Source organism: Rhinolophus ferrumequinum, chromosome 4 (assembly GCF_004115265.2).
Source record: "Rhinolophus ferrumequinum isolate MPI-CBG mRhiFer1 chromosome 4, mRhiFer1_v1.p, whole genome shotgun sequence".
NCBI classification, from domain to species: domain Eukaryota; kingdom Metazoa; phylum Chordata; class Mammalia; order Chiroptera; family Rhinolophidae; genus Rhinolophus; species Rhinolophus ferrumequinum.
This window is the reverse complement of record NC_046287.1, coordinates 57,874,145-57,892,277: the sequence shown is the minus strand read 5'-3', so window position 1 is coordinate 57,892,277 and position 18,133 is coordinate 57,874,145. Positions and strand designations below refer to the sequence as shown.

Sequence of the window (18,133 nt, the reverse complement as noted above, 5' to 3'; positions counted from 1 at the left end):
CAGATAAGCAATTTAAAGAAAATTTTAAAAGGAATCCTGGATTATAATCACGAGGTAAGGACTTTTTTCTCATTCTGCTTGGAAGTATTACTATAGGAGAGTTTAATTTTATAATGTTTTACAGTTGTTCCAAGTAAAGGAAAAATTACCTCAAAATTAATAATCAGTTTGTGTTCCATTGTATAGTTTCTAGGATATTGGTTTAAACAATCATCCATTAGGTGGTTACTAGATAAATATCTTTTTCACTGTAAATGGATAGTTAATAGATAAAAACTAATTTCTGTAAAATTTTACTTTCTGTTATCTATTAATTCTCTCTTACTTTACTTGTGAAGTTAGAGTCTATGCATTATTATAATCAACTCCCTTGCCTACTTCCATTTTATTTCTTAGCAGACCCCACCCCACCCCATCCCTTAATTACAGTTTATCCTCTTGAGTGTGCATCAGAACAATGAAGACATCCCTGGGGAAAAGAGATCAGGCAGTGAAACTAGTTGTACTTTAAATTTCATGATCACAGGTACCAAATGGACACAACACTGCCTAGGAACCTATGTTATTTCCTCACTAGTTGTTTCTCCACAAGTTTACCTGCATTTATACCTCCATCTATACTTATATCATCTATCTTCACCATCTCAGTAAGTGACCCTACCATCCACCCTACTTACTTACTGCTCAAGCCCTAAACCTACAGATCATCCTGTGGTCCTTTCTTTCTTTTGATATCATGAGCAAGACGTATTAGTTAAACCTCCAAAATATAACTTGCTCCATGTCTACCGCCACCCTCCTATACCAAGCCATCATTAGCTCTTGCTTGGATTACTAGAGTAGTCTAGTTGATGACCCTATTTCATTCTTGCCCCCCTCTAGTCTGTTCCCCACTCTAAAGCCAGGATGATTTTTAAAAATATAAATTCGATTATGTCACTCTCTCCTCAAAGTCTCCCATGGTTTCCTCTTGCATTGAGAATCAAATCCTTACTTCTTATCGCGAGATACCAGGTAAGGCATGGCCCCTCTAACCTCTTACACGTTGTGCCCTAACGCATAGCACTACAGCCACATTCATTCTGCTTCTTTACTTTTAGGATCTTCATTTTTCACTGTAGGGTTATTAGACAGAGACATACCTGTTGTCTGCATATAAGTCATTTCATTTGGGGCCACTGAGCTTCCCCATAAAAGAATCTTCCATTCTCCTTCCTGATACACGTATCTTGCTGTCAGCATTTTGGAGTCAAATGGAGTGAAGGTGGCTAGGAGCAATCTTACTGTTGGGGGCATGACCCTGTATTTAATCTCTGCTCTTTCTGATGACCCCTTGTTCAGTACCTTTCTGGCTCTACTTCTTCAGAGAGTACACATCCAGTCTTTCTGGGATGGTGGAGGGATCAATAGTACCTAGTTTCTTTGCTCAGTGTACAGAAATAGAAATTGGGAGTGAGATCGACATGGCCGCACTTTCCTTAACAGTGAGTTTCTGTTGCTGACACTAGTATCAGTCAGGTACTTTATTTGGTCGTATAAATATAAACACAATTCTAATTTTGTTATCTCTTTTCAGATTTTAGGACAGCAAATTAATGATTTTATCCTTCCTGATGTGAACCTTATTGGGGAGCATTCTGATGCTGCAGAGCTGGGAAGGATGCTTCAGCTCATTTTAGGCTGTGCTGTGAACTGTGAACAGAAGCAAGGTAATTTCTTTGAAGTTAGTGTATGCATTTAAAATAGTAAAAAAAGTAATATATATAAAATGTTGAATAACGTATAAACGTGTATTTTGTTTATAAATAAATATTTAGTAATATGTAATATGTATAAAAGTAACATATGTTGTATATTTTATTTCTAAATCTCCAGTACAAACAATAACATCTTTTTAAGGCCACCCTCAAAGAATGCCGTTTTTCTCTTGTTTTGCTACTAATTTGTTGTCAAGCTTTAAAAGTTTTGCAAGTTGGAATAAATTTGATTGCGATGACATTCTTTCCCTTAATGCAAGACTACATAATTCTTTGAGTAGATTATTTTTAGCTACATTGTGATAAAACTTATTGTTAATTGGACAAAGTCCAGCTAAGTAAATTAGTAACACCAGTAATAATGATATAATGCACTGGGTCAAATCAGCTCTGGGAACTTAAAATTGGATATTTCAGATTATAAGTACAAAGGATTTATTTTACAAATATTTACTGAACTCATGCATTATGCTCGGGTTAGGAACACAGTGTCAGAGAAAACAGGCATGGTATCTGCCCTCATGGAACTTGTAGTTGAGTGGAGGGGGATGGCAATAAATAATGCCACACAGAACTATATCATCTGAGTAGTGCTGAGTGCTGTGAAGGGAAAGTGTGATGGGGGACAGTCTCAGTTTGGGTTAGGGAAGTTATTTACACAAAGATATGGAGAGTAATAGGTTAAGAGTAATCTGAATAGTGGAAGCTGAATGTCAGAAATACCTAGGTTACCTTTGAAGGATTAAAAAACTTAATTGGAGAATAGTGAGGAGGATAAAGGGAGATGAAACAGGAGAAAGGTAGATAGGGACTATTCTAAATGATGACAACAAAGTATTTATTTTACCACTATTTACATGACCATTGAAGAAGATGGATTTTTCCCCCCTTATTCCGCCTCCCCCCCTCCGGTTCAAGCCGTTGTTTCTCAGTCTAGTTATGTAGGACACAGCTCCCTGGCCCATGCTGGTATTATGAGCCTTGCACTTCCCCCCCGGCTGAGGCCATTGGTCGCTGGTCGTAGGTCGGCAGCTCACGGTAGCACTCGGCAGCCCTTTACTGCTCACGCTGGCTGCGGGCCACTCACGCTGGCTGCCGCCTACTCATGTTGGCCACTGGCTGCTCCTGGCAGCACACGGTAGCCCACAGCAGCCCGTGACAGCCCACGGCAGCTCACACTGAGTTCCGGCTGCCACGGCAGCCCATGGCAGCCCAGCTCCAGAGAGAGTTGTTGTTCACAATCTTAGCTGTGGAGGGCACTGCTCACTGGCCCATGTGGGAATTGAACTGGCAACCTCAGTTTTAGGAGCGTAGCGCTCCAACCATCTGAGCCACTGGGCCGTCCCAGAAGATGGATTTTTTTTTTAAGCCCCAAATTATTTTTCTTCTTCCTCCTATCCTACCTTTGGAAATGCAAAACAGATTTTTATCTTGCTGTCTGCACTTTTTTGGTGTTCTAGTTATAAGTTCAATAACAGTCAACATTGTTTTTTCTTAAAGCTATGACTAGTTTTATTGGTCTCTGATTCAGGAATTTTTTCTGATAATCTCTGTAGCCCCATTCCTTTTAGAATTTTAACACGCCATACTCTTACAGTAAATTTTAGCTTGTTTTTTCAGTTTAACTCAAGAATTAAAATAGAGAATTTTCTACATTTGTGATTTTTTTTTTTTGGTATATTACTGAAGTGTCTAACAAGTTTGTTGTCAAAGATTTTAAGATTGGTATGAATAAGAAGATCAAAGACACATTAAATCTCTAACTAGATGCTTTGATTTTAAAAGGTGGCTGAAAAAATATTTAATGTAGTTCATTGAATTCAGGTAATAGCTTCTTATGTATTTATTCTGTTAGGAGATTCATCACGTCTTGGGAGTATCCTTAGTACATAAGGGTCCTTGGAAGTGTATAGCTACTGTGTTTCCCCAAAAATAAGACCGACTCTTATACCGTATTTCCCCGAAAATAAGACCAGGTCTTATATTAATTTTTGTTCCAAAAGACACATTAGGGTGTATTTTCAGGGGATGTCTTATTTTTTCATGTACAATAATCACTTATTTAAATACAGTCATGTCATCATCTTCTGGAACATCGTCATAACATACTAAATGCGTCCGTTTGGCTGACGAACTTAACTGGGGCTTATTTTCGGGGTAGGTCTTATTTTCGGGGATACATGGTATTAAGATTTGGCTAATCATATTTATTAGAGGGTAGGAGTAGGAAACGACAAGGATGTTACCTATATTCATATTCCTATGGAGAAGAAGACAATCACAATATTTATAGAACATCTTATACAGACCAAGTGTTGTATATAAAACTTAGATTCAGTTTTTCCCCTGAAATTATATGTAAATGATGAAAACTTTAAAACAGGATTTTAACATCTCACTTATCCATAGGGCATTCTCTGATCTCAGGAACACAGTCAAGAACTAAGAATTAAATGAATTGCTGAATTGTTAAGAATTACCTGTCACTGCACGTTTATGATATGTAAGGCTTACTAAAGTGGCGCTGCTGTTTACTACCTGACCAACATTGGACAAGATTCTCAGCCTGTTTCATCATCTACAAAATGAGGATGCAAAATAGTTATGAGGAGTAAATGAAATTGTCTGTGTTCCTTACTTATAATGTTTAGTGAGTGTCTCTCTTCTGCCTGGTACTCTACTGGGCACTACCAGAACAAAAATGCTTTTTACAGATTAGGAAATGAAGACTCATAAATATTATATGAATCGCCCAAGATTTCTTGCTTGCGAAAGGCTAGGCAAGGACGAAAACGCTTCTCTTCCACATTTAAATTTAATACTCTTTATATGAAACTGTGCTGTAAATTTTCAACCTAAAAGCTAAGTTTTCACAGTACACTCCTTGACAAAGCATACCTTATTCTCTAGCATTGCTCATAGTAGATCTGCACTTAACAATCATATGTATTTGTATTTGGACTTTAAAATTTGTACATTATTTTTAAAAAATGGTACATGAATGCAGTTCTCATCATCATTTTATCATTTGGCATTTTACGGTGTTCGCGGGGAAGGGCCTTGACGTGGCAACACCGCTTCTTAACTAACGCTTCCCCTCTCACACCTTACTAATAACTTCCTAACCTCCTTTTTCCCACTGTGATTTTCTTCATTTCCAGTAGGCTGTCATTAAGTTTTCCTTCCCCATTATCAATGCCACTGCTTCTTCTCTTCCATGTTCACAGTCTTTATTTTGAGGGCTGTTCAGTCATTCTAGCTGTGCCATTTACTCCACAGCTTTGGAATTCTGTGTTGGGTACCTTTGAACAGAAAATCTAAAAGCACTTCCTTGCATTCCAACACTCATAGGGTGTTCCTCATTAACAAGCAAAACAAAAAAATGAGCTTAGACTAAAGGTCTTGGGTTTTTTTTGTTTAGTTTTTAACTAAATAGTGGTTATGACTTTAACTACTATTGACCTAAGAACAATGCCTTTGACTTAAGTGTGTTGTGTATATTTATATGTTTAACCACACATTTGATTGGATATAAAGTATCCTTACGACAATATTTCTTATAAAAAATGTTTTTTGATGAACTAAAAGCCTTGGCATTCACAGCCAGAATGTCAATGTCATAATAGTGCTGTCACAGTACTTTTTTTTTTTAAAACAAGTTATCTCTCAAGCAAAGGATTACAGTTTGACCTTCCAAAGACATGAGTCTCTTGCCAAAAGGTCACTTTAACAATTTCACAGTAAGACTCCTTCATATAATACTTCTGAGACCAGTTCTTGGTGTTTATTTTTTGGATGTATGGCAAGTTGAGGCTAAAACTGCCTAGTTATTTTATCCTTTTAAATGTTTCTTATTAAAACATTTACCATATTTGTTGGAATCCAGCTGGCTTATTGTTTTATGCTTAATGCCACTTTTCGTCATCCATTGTTGGGTTTGAAAATAATGAAAACTATTTCCACGGCTTTTCTAGAAGGCAAGAATTCTTTTTTTCAACTTTGTCAATACTGACAGCTGAGAGATTTTTCTGATTTTTGGCCGTGGTGAAGATAAGATTGATGGAGTTGGTGCTTGAGCTTATTAGAGATGTGGGTCATTATTTTAAAGCCCAGGGTTATCCGATACTTATTTAACTATGGTATTAGTTTCTAAGATTTTTCTTTCTTATAGTGGAAAATATTAAGGTTGGGACTATACACAATTCATTGCGTTGATGTCACATAAGAATGAAGCACAGACTTTAAAGTTTTTTAACATGTAGCAAAGAATAATGTGAAAGTACACTGCTTTTTAGATTTTAAGAATGGTGATACTCGTATGGAGCCTTTCCACCTTGGCTTTAGGCTTTACCATTTCATTGTTTTACATTCCTGAAAGTCTGCTTTCCTGTGACCTTTAGCTGTAGCCTCAACTTTATAAGGGGTGGTTTGAGGTGAGTGTGGGTGACATATTAAGGAAAGATAAATACTGTGATTTTCAGCCTTTACCTGTGGCACATATGTTTAATTATATATGAAGAATGCCTAGGAAGAATCAACTCATAAGAATTCATGAAGTGTGTTAGCCTTTACTACTCCCTTGGCTGTCTTTAACTTGAACAGTGACATTCCAGATTGTTCTTGTTTTCAGAGTACATCCAAGCCATTATGATGATGGAAGAATCTGTTCAACATGTTGTCATGACAGCCATTCAAGAGGTACGTTGGAGCTTTGTGCTTACAGTTTGTGAGAAATTAAAGGAACAAACATGAGTTTAAATAATAGAAGTAGAAATTTTAAAAAGAAATTCTCATTGTTTGAGAATTTTTTCTTTATACTTGTGATACAGCTTGTCTCTTTTTATTAAAGAAAATCATATTCATTTAAATCTTAAACATTTACCTTACAGGTATAGATACTCAGTAACTATGCTCAATTTTTTAAAAAATGCCCTAATGAACTAGGAATAGTGGACTAATTCCTAAAGCCGTTATAAATAATTTCTGTCTTAAACCAGCAGTCTGCCTCATGCTTAACTATTGGTTTCTTGTTTGGCAGAAAATGGGTCTTTAACTCCAACCATACCCAAAGCAATTTCTAGATGTCTAGATGAATATTTTTATTGAAACTATGGAGGAAGAAAACTATCTGTTTCCTCTACCCTTCCAAGTTCTCTGCTGGGGCCTCTGTAACAAAAGACATTAACAAGAGAAAAACATACAAATTTATTTAATACAAGTTTTACATGACACAAGAACCTTCATAAGGAAATGAAGACCAAAGATATTTAAACTTGAGTGTTTTAATGCTAAGTGTGATGAAGAGTGGAGAATCATGGAAAAATGTGATAGGGCAAAAAAGGGTTTCAGCTAAGTGTAGTAAACGGGGGGAAACAGCAAGTCCTGTTCATTCAGATTCCTTTCAGCATCTCTGTCTTCCAAGATAAGGCTGCTCCTTTTCTCTGAGTATAGGAAAGGCACCTCTCATGTGGGTCTTAGGACCTGCTTCAGGGGAAGTTCAGAAACTCTTGCCTGCGCCTGCAATTTCTCAAATTCCTTCAGCTTGAAATATTTTATATGTTTTGGGGTAGCATGTCCTGAACTCCAGCAAATGTAAAACAAAAACCTATAAAAGTAAAAATAAAATACAGATTAATAATTGGTTGATCTAAGGATACGAGAATGTTTTTAATCATAAAAGCAGTGGAAGAATCCCTTGAGGTAACTAGAAAACAGTATAGAAAAAATATAACAGACAAAAAGAAATGCTAAATGCAGATTAAGATAAAGCTTTTTTTTTTTTAATCTGACCAACGGGCTAAATTCAGAAATTTCTACACCCTCAGGTTTGATGATTCATTAGAATGATTAAAAACTCAGGAATGATGACAGTTTTATTATAGCTAAAGGACACAAATCAGAACCAGCCCCCTGGGTAGAGTGAGGTCTGGGAGGGTCCTTAATGCAACCTTTCTGTTGTCCCTTCCCCGTGGAATCAAGACATGTCACCCTCTGAGCACATTAATGTGTGGCAGTATGCCAAGTACCATCAAAGGGGAGTTCTCCAGAGTTGCCATGTCCAGAGTTTTTATTGGGGTTTCATTATGTGGATATGATTGATTGAATTATTGGCCCTGAGGTTGCACTCAGTTTCCAGCCCCCTTTCTTCCAGAGGTCTGGCTGATACCAAATGGCTCAAAGCCCCAACCTTGTAACACGAGGTTGTTTTTCTGACATGGCCAGCCCCCAACTGGAGCTATCTCCTCAGCTTAAACTGTCTAGGGGTCCATCATGAGTAACAAAGACATTCTTTATCAGTGAGGAAATTCCAGATATTTAGAGGCTACCTCCTAGAAACTGGGGAGAAAGTCCAGCCAAATACTTGATTACACAGGCCCTTTCAAAATCGCAGAGCTTTTAAAAGATGATCAGTTTGGCAGTCAGCACTGATGGTAGGCGGGTAAACTGGTGCATCTTGTAAGAAATGTTACACTCCTTTATATCATGTCAGATATAAGGTCATGAGTGTTTAAAAAAAGGTATCTGATGACAACGGCAAAGCATTTAAAATGTCGAGTGAACAAGGCAATATATAAAATTAAATGTACAATTAGATTTTAAGAATTGTCGATGAAAAAACATTCAGCCTCAGAGAAAGCTTATAAGACTGACGACAATTGCCAGGAAGCAAAATCTCAACGGATTGAGAAAATGCTCCGCAAAATGGCAGTTTGCAGCTTATTTTATACTTAGAATCAAAGGAGGAAGCTTACACGAAATCCATTGGTGATAGAGTAAGCGAGTGGGAGAAAGCAAAGGGGGGAATCTCTGGGGTTGGATAAAAGTGAATTGGAGTGACAAGTACTTCTTTCACATGGGTGGGTACACGATAGTTGATAGTTCACTTTTCACAGCACATAGAGACGGTAATCAGGGAACAAGAATAACAATGAGGGATTCTGTAGTTTTTTGCTGTGGTCCAGAAAAAGGGATTACTGACTTTCCAAGGGCATATTATTCTGATGCAAAAAGACAGTAGGCAGACTCATTTAAGGTAGAGATTGACCTTTGTCAAGGAAGCTACAGGCTAGATGTGACTTCATACCATGGCCCGCCTTAGGAATTTTTATGTTCATGCCATCCTGTATGGTTACTTTCAGTCTCCTGGTCTTGTCAGGTTTATCCTGTGGCCCCTTTTCTGTCCACAGAGTAGATTATATATTTATTATGTGCACATGCCTTTTATTCATAGCAAATATTTGTTGAGCACCTAAAGTGCACCAGGAGCTGTGGTAGGCATTATGGATACAACTATGAAAAAAATAGACGTGATCTCTTGCCTCAGAAAGTGTAAGTCATGGCTAAACAAGCAATTCAGATACATTCAAAGCATTCAGAATGAAAAGTGTCATGATGAGAAAAATATAAGAGTACCTCAACGGAGTATCTAACTCAGGTTGGGGATATTAGGGAAGGCTTCTCAGAGAAAGCTGCATCTAGACTGAGCCCTCAAGGACGAGATGAGGTAAGGAAGGGGCAAAAATTGTTCTAAATCCAGGAGGCAGGAGAAAGCAAGACCTGCATGGCATGTTGGAGGTGATGAAAGAAGAATGCCTATAGCAAACATTGTGAGGTAGAAAGTGCTCAGAGATGAAACAAGAGACATGAGGTCATTAGGATATTGAGCAGTTTTGTTCAAGTGTGGAGTTTTGGAAATCAATTAATAGATTTTTAAAGAGAAATTGACGTCTGTGTCAGAGAAAATATGTACAATGAGAAGAATGGATTGGAGGTAAACAAAGCTAGCAAAAGAGAGAGCAGTTAACATTAGTAATTATCCAGTGAAGAAGGATGGAAGCTCGAAGTAGGTTACAGCAGTCAGTGGCAGATTGAAAATGATCAGAACTTGGATCAGTCAGTTTGGTGAGTGATTGGATTTATGAGGAGGACGGAGGGTAGCTGTGTAAAATTATGGGATTGAAGAAGAGCTTTTGTTAGATGGTAAACTTTTTTTTAAAAGCACATTTTATTGATGTCTTTATTTTTTTTATTGTGGTAAAATACATATAACATAAAATTTGCCATTAGTGACATTTTAGTACGTTCATAATATTGTGTAAACATTACCACTATTTGGTTCCAGAACTTTTTCATTACCACAGAAAGAAACCCTGTACCCATTAAACAGGCAGTCCTCATTTCCTCCTCCTCCAGCCCCTGGCAACCAGTAATCTGCTGTCTGTCTCTATGGATTTCCCTATTCTGGATATTTCATTTGAATGGAGTCATATGATATGTGCCCTTTTGTGTATGGCTTTTTCATTTAGCATAATGTTTTCAAGGTTATGTTGTAGCATGTATCAATACTTTGTTCCTTTTTATGGCAGAATAATATTCCATTGTATGGATATACCATATTTTAAAAACATTCATTCAGTGGATGGACATTTGGGTTTTTCCCACCTTTTGGCTATTGTGAATAATGCTGCTATGAACATGAGTGTACAGGGTTTTTGTTTGTTTGTTTGTTTTGTTTTTAAACACCGGTTCTTAATTCATTTGACTATATACCCAGAAATTGAATTGCTGGGTCATATAGTAATTCTATATTTAACTTTTTGAGAAGTGCCAGTCTGTTTTCCACAGGTCCTGAACATTTGACGTTTCCACCAGCAACACACTAGGATTCTAATTTCTCCATCTTCTTGCTAACCCTTGTTATTGTTTATCTTTCTGATAATAGCAATCCTAGTGGTTGTGATGTGGTATTTCACTGTGGCTTATTTGCATTTCCCCAAAGGATAATGATGTTGAACATATTTTCATGTGTTTGTTATCTTCCTTGGAGAAATGTGAATGGGAGACAAGTAAATGATAGTATTTTAACTATTTAAATGCTGATAGGAAGAAGCCACAAAAAAGAGAAAGATAGAAATTGAGATGTAAGAGAGAGGATGACAAATGGAACAGGGTCTATGGGAAGCTGGGAAAAGACTGGGTGGAGAGCACAAGTGGAGGGATTGCCTTGGTTGGGAAGAATAACACTTGTATTATAACAAGATTGAGGAAGGAAAGGGTGGGCATAAATGTTGCCAATTTTGTAGATTAAGATATGGGAAATTCTTATCTGGAGGCAAGGTTTTCTGATGAAGAGTGTTGGGGAGTTGGTGAGGTTTGAGAAATAGGAAAAGTTTAGAATAATCTCTAAAGGGAATAAAGAGACTGCTTACTGGGGAAGCATAACTACTTTTTGGGCAACTTTGAAGTCCCAGTTGAGATTGGACACTATGTATCAATAGTGTTTTGTGATTTAAAAAAATGTTTTACTCTCTCAGTACTTAGCAGTCAGTATATGGCCAGTAGTTGGATTGATCTTGGATTGTGATTTTGCCAGAAGAAGGAATCGAGGTAAGAGGAGAATTGATTATATTGATGAAAGTCATCAAAGTAATAGACCATGAAATCTAGGCTAGAAAAAGAAGGTAATTGATTAAACAAGTGATGAACCCCAGAAGCTAAAGTAGGAAGGGTGAGGTTCCTAAAAATATGATGATGTTAGCAGAGGGAAGAGGATTTAGGCAGGCAAAACAATAATGTTCACTAGAGTCTAAGCAAAGAAAGGAATAAGATGAATGTAAGAATGATAGGCTCTGACTGAAACATGGAGAAAGAAAGGGATGGGGAGTGGAAACCTCCATGAAGTTGAGGAACAAATACACTGCCATGTTTTCCCCAAAATAAGACCGGGTCTTAGGTTTGCTCCAAAAGACGCATTAGGGTTTTTATGTTCAGGGGATATATTCCTGAAAAATGACGCTAGGGCTTATTTTCCGGTTAGATCTTATTTTCGGGGAAACACGGTAGATATAGTATTGAATGAGAGAACTAGAATAAGAGAAGGTCTTATTCAGAGAGTGGGATAGCTGGGTTTTTATTCAGGCGTGATAAGGTCTAAACTGTAACAATGGGAAAAGAAAAAAGACTGGAAGAAAACACTTCCACTCTCTTCTACTACCTACCTCTGAATTAGATACTTCTGAATAGTCTGTCCCTGCCCTTATCACACTCTAATGTCTTTCTTACTTGAACTGTGCTAGGCCTCTGGTTGGCATAGGTAGCTTCTTAAATCAAATATTTCAAAATTATAAAGATGATTGCTTCTGGATGGTAGAACAATTTTTTTTTCTCTTTATGTTTTTTCTGAATTTTATCTTTCCTACAATGGGTATTGTTTTTTGAGCTGGAAGAAAAGTCTTAAAAATCTTTTTATTAATATTCTCACAATAAGAGCATAAATAAAATTGAAGCCAGTATTTTGTACTCTTCCTGAGATTTTTTTTCATTCTTTTTCAACTCTCCTCATTACATTAATATAAAACAGTGAGTCTCAAATTTCAGAATGCCACAGGATCACCTGGAGGACTTACTAAACAGGTTGATAGGCCCTAACCCCAGGGTTTCTGACTCAGTAAATCTGGGTGGGCACCCAAGAATTTTCTTTTCTGACAAGCTCTCAGGCAATGCTGATGTTGTTAGGTTGGGTACTTTACTTGGAGAACCGCTGACAGAGAGAAAAAGGTACAACTGAGCATAACATTTCATTTTCTAGAGAGTGGGGTGAAGGGGGCAATTACAAGATCTCTGAATACCGTGTTTCCCCGAAAATAAGACCTAGCCGGACAATCAGGGGTAATGCATCTTACGGAGCAAAAATTAACGTAAGACCCGGTCTTGGTCTTGTGTTAATTTTTGCTCCAAAAGATGCATTACCGCTGATTGTCCGGCTAGGTCTTATTTTCGGGGAAACACGGTAGTACATCCCCACATTTCTAATTGTCCCCCTCTTTTTGCCCTTTAGACAGAGCATAAGAAGGAAACAACAGAAAATTGGGACCATTTGAATCTGCACCTGACATTTATCACAGTTAGAATTTTATCCCCTTCTCCCCGAAACCCTCACACACCCTTTGAATCTTCTCTCCTTGTGTCTTTGCAATACAAGGGCGAGAACTGTTAAGGCATAGATTTGTGTGTGCCTGTGTTATTATTAAACATTAACCAGTGAATTTTAACTAATATTGATGTTGCCCACATTTATTTTTTAGAAATACTTGGTGTTGCCATTTTTTATGGAAAAGTCAATATTTTTAAATATTTAGCCACATTTTTAACGTAAAAGACTTGTCTTTTGGTGATAAGAATAAGTATTAATAATACTTGATTCTTGTGATTGGGCGGGCCTACATGAAAATGAGCATCAGACTTTAGACCTCTAATTTTAAGTCATTATCCTGGAGTGAAAAAAGTTCCTGACTGAAAAGCTTTAATGTAGAAGAAAATGTTCGTTTTACATTTGTATTTTAATTTAAGTTTTATAAAATTCTGTAGTGGCTGCGTGTTCATATTAATTGTGTAAATATATAGAATGTCTTTTTTGCCTCTTAATTATAATCATTTAAATCTTAATTTCAGCTGATGAGTAAAGAATCTCCCGTCTCTGCTGGAAATGATGCCTATGTTGACCTCGATCGCCAGGTATCTAATTTTGCGTTGTTTTGATCCATGCAAAGTTTAAAAAGAATAAACTTGAGATATTAATGACAAGAATGTTTCAGTTGAAATTGCTTATGAAATATGTTGGTATAATTCTAAAATTTAAGAACTTAAGCCACTTTAGTCATGGATGTTACACATTTGTAATTAAATTCGTAATTAGTATTGTTGCATAACCCACTTTAAAATAAATTAACTTGTTTAATTTATTGTAATTTGTGTTTTCTAGTCATTTTCTTTTCCATTAGAGAAGTCTTTTCTGCATGTCACATTTAACACAATGGGTACATTCCTGGAAAATGGCAAGCATTTTCCATTGGCATAAATCATTTTATGATTTACTTACGATACAAAAGATATTTTGCTTTTTGTTTCACATTATTCTTCAATTGAGGATGTCTTCTTTACCCTTCACTGTTATGAAGACATGAACAACCTGTCAGCAGATATTTAAATGCACTAAGGAACCTAGTACTCTATTTTTAAAGGAACTCTTCAATGTATTCTTAATGGTTTTATTGGAAAAGTTATTTTGTAATTTTAATTATTGCTTTTAATAAAATACTGTTAGTTACATTGTCAGTTTCTATGTTCCAGCTATTTTGGGACGTCTGTTCCAAAGCATGAGCAAAAATCTTTCAGGTCTTTGTCTTCTTGCATTTTTCCCACACGGTTTCTAAGTGTTTGTACATGCTGTAATTTTAACCCAAGTTGTAATTTGTCTTTTCCTTACTTTGTGATGTTTGGTTTTAAAGTTGTTACCCTGAATGCATTTTTTTTGTATCTGTATTACACAGAGGTTTGGTCACATGAAGTGAAAAACTAATATAATTTTATTTTAATCCATTTTTCTTTTTTAAAATTAAGTGATTAATCAATTGATTAATTGTAATTATTTTATTCATACTTACAGTTTATGTAATAGTGGAACACAACTTTGGAATGTTTGGTTTGTGTTTAGAATCAGAATAATAAAAATATTTTATTTTAAAACTGATAAATTAACAAAGGTTTAAGATGACTAAAAACTTGTATTGAAATATACTACTGTATATTTTAGCAATTGAAACCCTTATCCTCTAGCACATACATACTATACTAAGGTAAAATTTCTCATTCATTACACAATCAACATTACCAAGAACCAAGTATCCCAGATAGAAGGTGTGTAAGAAAACTTGATAGGAGAAAAGAACCAAATTCAAAGTACAGAAAAGACAAGATTTAGGACTAACAGATATTTAAAGCTAGAAGTGCCTTCTTTTGACTCTTGCAGAAGGGTTCTTGATTTCTCCCTGTCCCTCAGAAAGAAAAAGGGGGAAGATTTTTAATTCTATGTTGTGCAAATGTAATTATTAATTGTTGCTACTTCATATTGAAATGTTTATTGTATCTCTTTGTTTTTAACCAGCTGAAGAAAACTACAGAGGAACTAAATGAAGCTTTGTCAGCAAAGGAAGAAATTGCTCAAAGATGCCATGAATTGGATATGCAGGTAAGAGGTCTGTTCTGTGACCACCTGTTTGAATTGCACCACTGCAAATACCAAACGTACTGTGTACTGTCATACAGTACAGTTTGACTACAGTGCAACACTAATTTAAAAAAAAAGTAAAATAGTTCATAATATTTTATACTGGAAGCATTTTACTTTAAAAGGCACAGTTGATCATTGCTTTGGATGCATTGCTTGACGAAGTATGATCAGCACACTTGTTGGGTTATGTAGTAAGTAATATTTACTCATAATGTAAGTGCTAGTAATTGCTTTTCAAATTTTAGAATTTAACTACACAAATGCTAAGAGTTATAAAATTAAATAGAGTTGATTAAGTTTACAAGCAGAATATAAATATTATCTTTGATAACATAAATTTAAAGTTATACACTGGGATTGGCAATACAGTTTGCCATCTGTTTTTGTAAATAAAGTTTTATTGTAGTACAACCACACTCATTCATTGATAGGTAGTCTGTGACTGTTTTCATGCTACAACGACAGAGTTGAGTACTTGCCACAGAGACCCATGGCCTCAAAGCCTAAAATATTCACTGTTTGATTATTTACAAAAATGTGTACCAATCCCTGGCATAGACAGTTTCCAGAGTGGCAGGGTTGCAGAGGTTATGAGAAGAGAAAGGATAGCTCTGTAACACACTTAGCTTTACAGAAACAGCACTAATACAATAATAATAATGTGATCTCTAATGTAATAATGTAAACTTCATTGATTTTCAACATTTAGAATCATCCTATAGAGAAATGTTATTATAAAAATAAGATACATACGGTAGAAGTTGAGGCTTAGAAGAGGACAGGGGTAACGAGGAAGAGTAGGCCCACTAATGTTCTTGTCTTACCAAGAAGGGAGTCAAGACCCACTTGTGTGGGGCAGTGGTCATTACATGGCTGGTTCCTTGTCATCCAGTCTCGGCTCAGAATTACTTGATTTATTTATCATAAAGTATTTATTAGATGTGCCAAGTACTAAATTAGACTTCCTTGAAAAGTTCTTCCATGGTTAGCCAATCTAAAGTAATCTCCAGTCTCTCATGTTACTCTTATTTTAACCCTCTACATAGTACTTTTCACTCTAGTTTTTGCATGTACTTATTATTTTACTTTCTTACTATGTTTCTGTTGATATATTTAATATGATTTGTTTTGAATATGTAACTTATATACGAGTAAGAACTTCCTCTGCTTTATTCATCATAGTATGCCTTGCACGTAGGAAATTGTAGCAGTGCCTAGCATGTAGTGGGCATACAATGAATATTTGAGTGAGTGAATGAATGGCGGGTGATTGAGTGAAGAGTCAATGAGTAGTTATTTTAAATTTCAGAGGTGAAGGAAGTGAGAATAGTGATATAACTATTTGTGGAAAGAAGGGATGGCACAAGTTGTTATAATTTAACACATCAGAAAGAATCACTAGATAACATCTAAGGTTGATAAATGAAGAAATAGTCAAGAAATAGTGGTGCATAACATATTAAGAGATGTAAAGTAACAACGAAAAACAGTAAAATTAGGAATAGTTAAAACTAGTTGTCTCTTGGAAGTGGAAAAACTCAACAGGAAACTGTAGCTTTTCATTATAAGCCCTTTTGCCTTGTTTGAGTTTTTTCTGAAACCATGTTTATGTATTATTTTTAGTCTCCCTTTTCTGAGTTTGGGAAAAGAATTGCTGCCAAATAATATTGAATTAAAATATTTTAGCAACATTTGCTAGTCTGTTAAATCTAGTGCTAAATTTTGTATTGCACATTTAGCCTTCATATAAATTGATTATATATCAGGTTATAAAGCAATTCTCAATAAAATTTCAAAGAATTTGTGTCTTTAGATCATGCTCTGTGACCAAAGTGCAATTAAAGTCAGAAATTAGTAGCAAAGAAATGAATTTAAAAATTTTTAAGTTTTCAAGCCTTAAATACTTATTTTAAAAAGAGGAATGAAAGAGCAGAACTAAATTAAGTAGACCAGTGGCATAGAATAGAGCTACAGCTTGATTCTGAGAGAAGACTCACGCATCTATGGAAATCTGAAAAATTACAGAGCTAGCATTTGAGATTCATTCATTTATTCAACAGATGTTTACTGAGCACCCACTACTGTGTTTCCCCCAAAATAAGACCAAGCCAGACAATCACATTTAATGCACAATCAGCTCTCATGCTCTTTTGGAGTAAAAATTATTGTAAGACCCGGTTTTATTTTACTACAAGACTGGATATAATATAATATATTAATATATTATGATATAATACCGGGTCTTATATTAATTTTTGCTCCAAAAGACATTAGAGCTGATTGTCCATCTAGGTCTTCTACCATCCGTCCACTGTTCTAGTTGCTGTAGATACAGTGAAGATGGGGGCGGGAAGCAAATAGATAAAATATCCCTGCCCTGAAGGTGCTTACATTCTAGTAAAGAAGATAGACAATAAAATAAAAATATAGTCTGTTATGTGGTGATAAGTATTCTAGAGATAAATAAACCAGAGAAGGTAGAATAGGGAGTCCAAGGTAGGAAGAATTAGTAGTTTTAAATTGGATCGTCTGTACAGGTGCACCAGAGAAGGTGACATGTTAGTAAAGTCCTAAGAGGTTAAAAGAGCAAGCCTCCCAGATTTCTGGGGAAGAGCGTTACAGGCTGAGCACAAGGCCCTGAGGTGGGAGTGTGGCTGGTGTATTCAAGGAACAGCAGGAAGATGAGGATGGCAGGAGGATGAGGGAGTGCGGAAGGAGAAAATCAGTCTGGAGAGGCCTTATAAGCCTTTGTAAAGACTTTGACTTTGAGTAAATGGGAAGCCATTGGAGGATTTTAAACCAGTCATGTGATCCATCTGAGTTTTGTTTTAATGGATTATTATGGCTGCTGTGTAGAGAATAGACTAAAGGACGGAGAGGGCCAAACCAAGGAATCTACGAGGTCATTGAAGTAATCTAGGCAAATCATTATGTTGGCTTAGGTCGTCAGAATTTAGGGCTAGTGAGAAGTGGTCACAAGATGATTGAAGTAGAGCCAATGATATCTTCAGGCAGATTGGATGTGGATCTGATGAGAAAATGTTAAGGCTTATGACTGAGCAACTGGAAGGAGAGAATTACCATTTACTGAAATGGGAAAGTGTGTGGAAGGACTAGGGGTTGGGAATAATTAAGAGTTCCAGTTGGACTGTTTAAATTTGAGATGCCTGTGACACATCCAAGTGGAAATGTACCCAGTTCAAGGTTCCAGGCTAGAAATAGAAATGTGCGAGTTGTCGGTGAATAGATGGTGTTTACGGCTATGACGCTGGCTGCCAGCACTGTATGTGGAAGAGAAAAGCTGTGG

General features: G+C 36.2%; 1 protein-coding gene across 2 annotated transcripts in view; it reads left to right on the top strand.

The window, feature by feature from the left end:
* The window catches only part of HOOK3 (hook microtubule tethering protein 3), an 84,566-nt gene that overhangs the window by 15,165 nt on the left and 51,268 nt on the right, over positions 1-18,133 (top strand). For both annotated transcript variants that reach the window (XM_033104059.1, XM_033104060.1), the window contains exons 4-8: positions 4-54; positions 1,577-1,709; positions 6,388-6,455; positions 13,209-13,271; positions 14,701-14,784. In XM_033104059.1, coding sequence (XP_032959950.1) covers positions 4-54; positions 1,577-1,709; positions 6,388-6,455; positions 13,209-13,271; positions 14,701-14,784 — 399 coding nt within the window. The remainder of the gene's footprint in view (positions 1-3; positions 55-1,576; positions 1,710-6,387; positions 6,456-13,208; positions 13,272-14,700; positions 14,785-18,133) is intronic.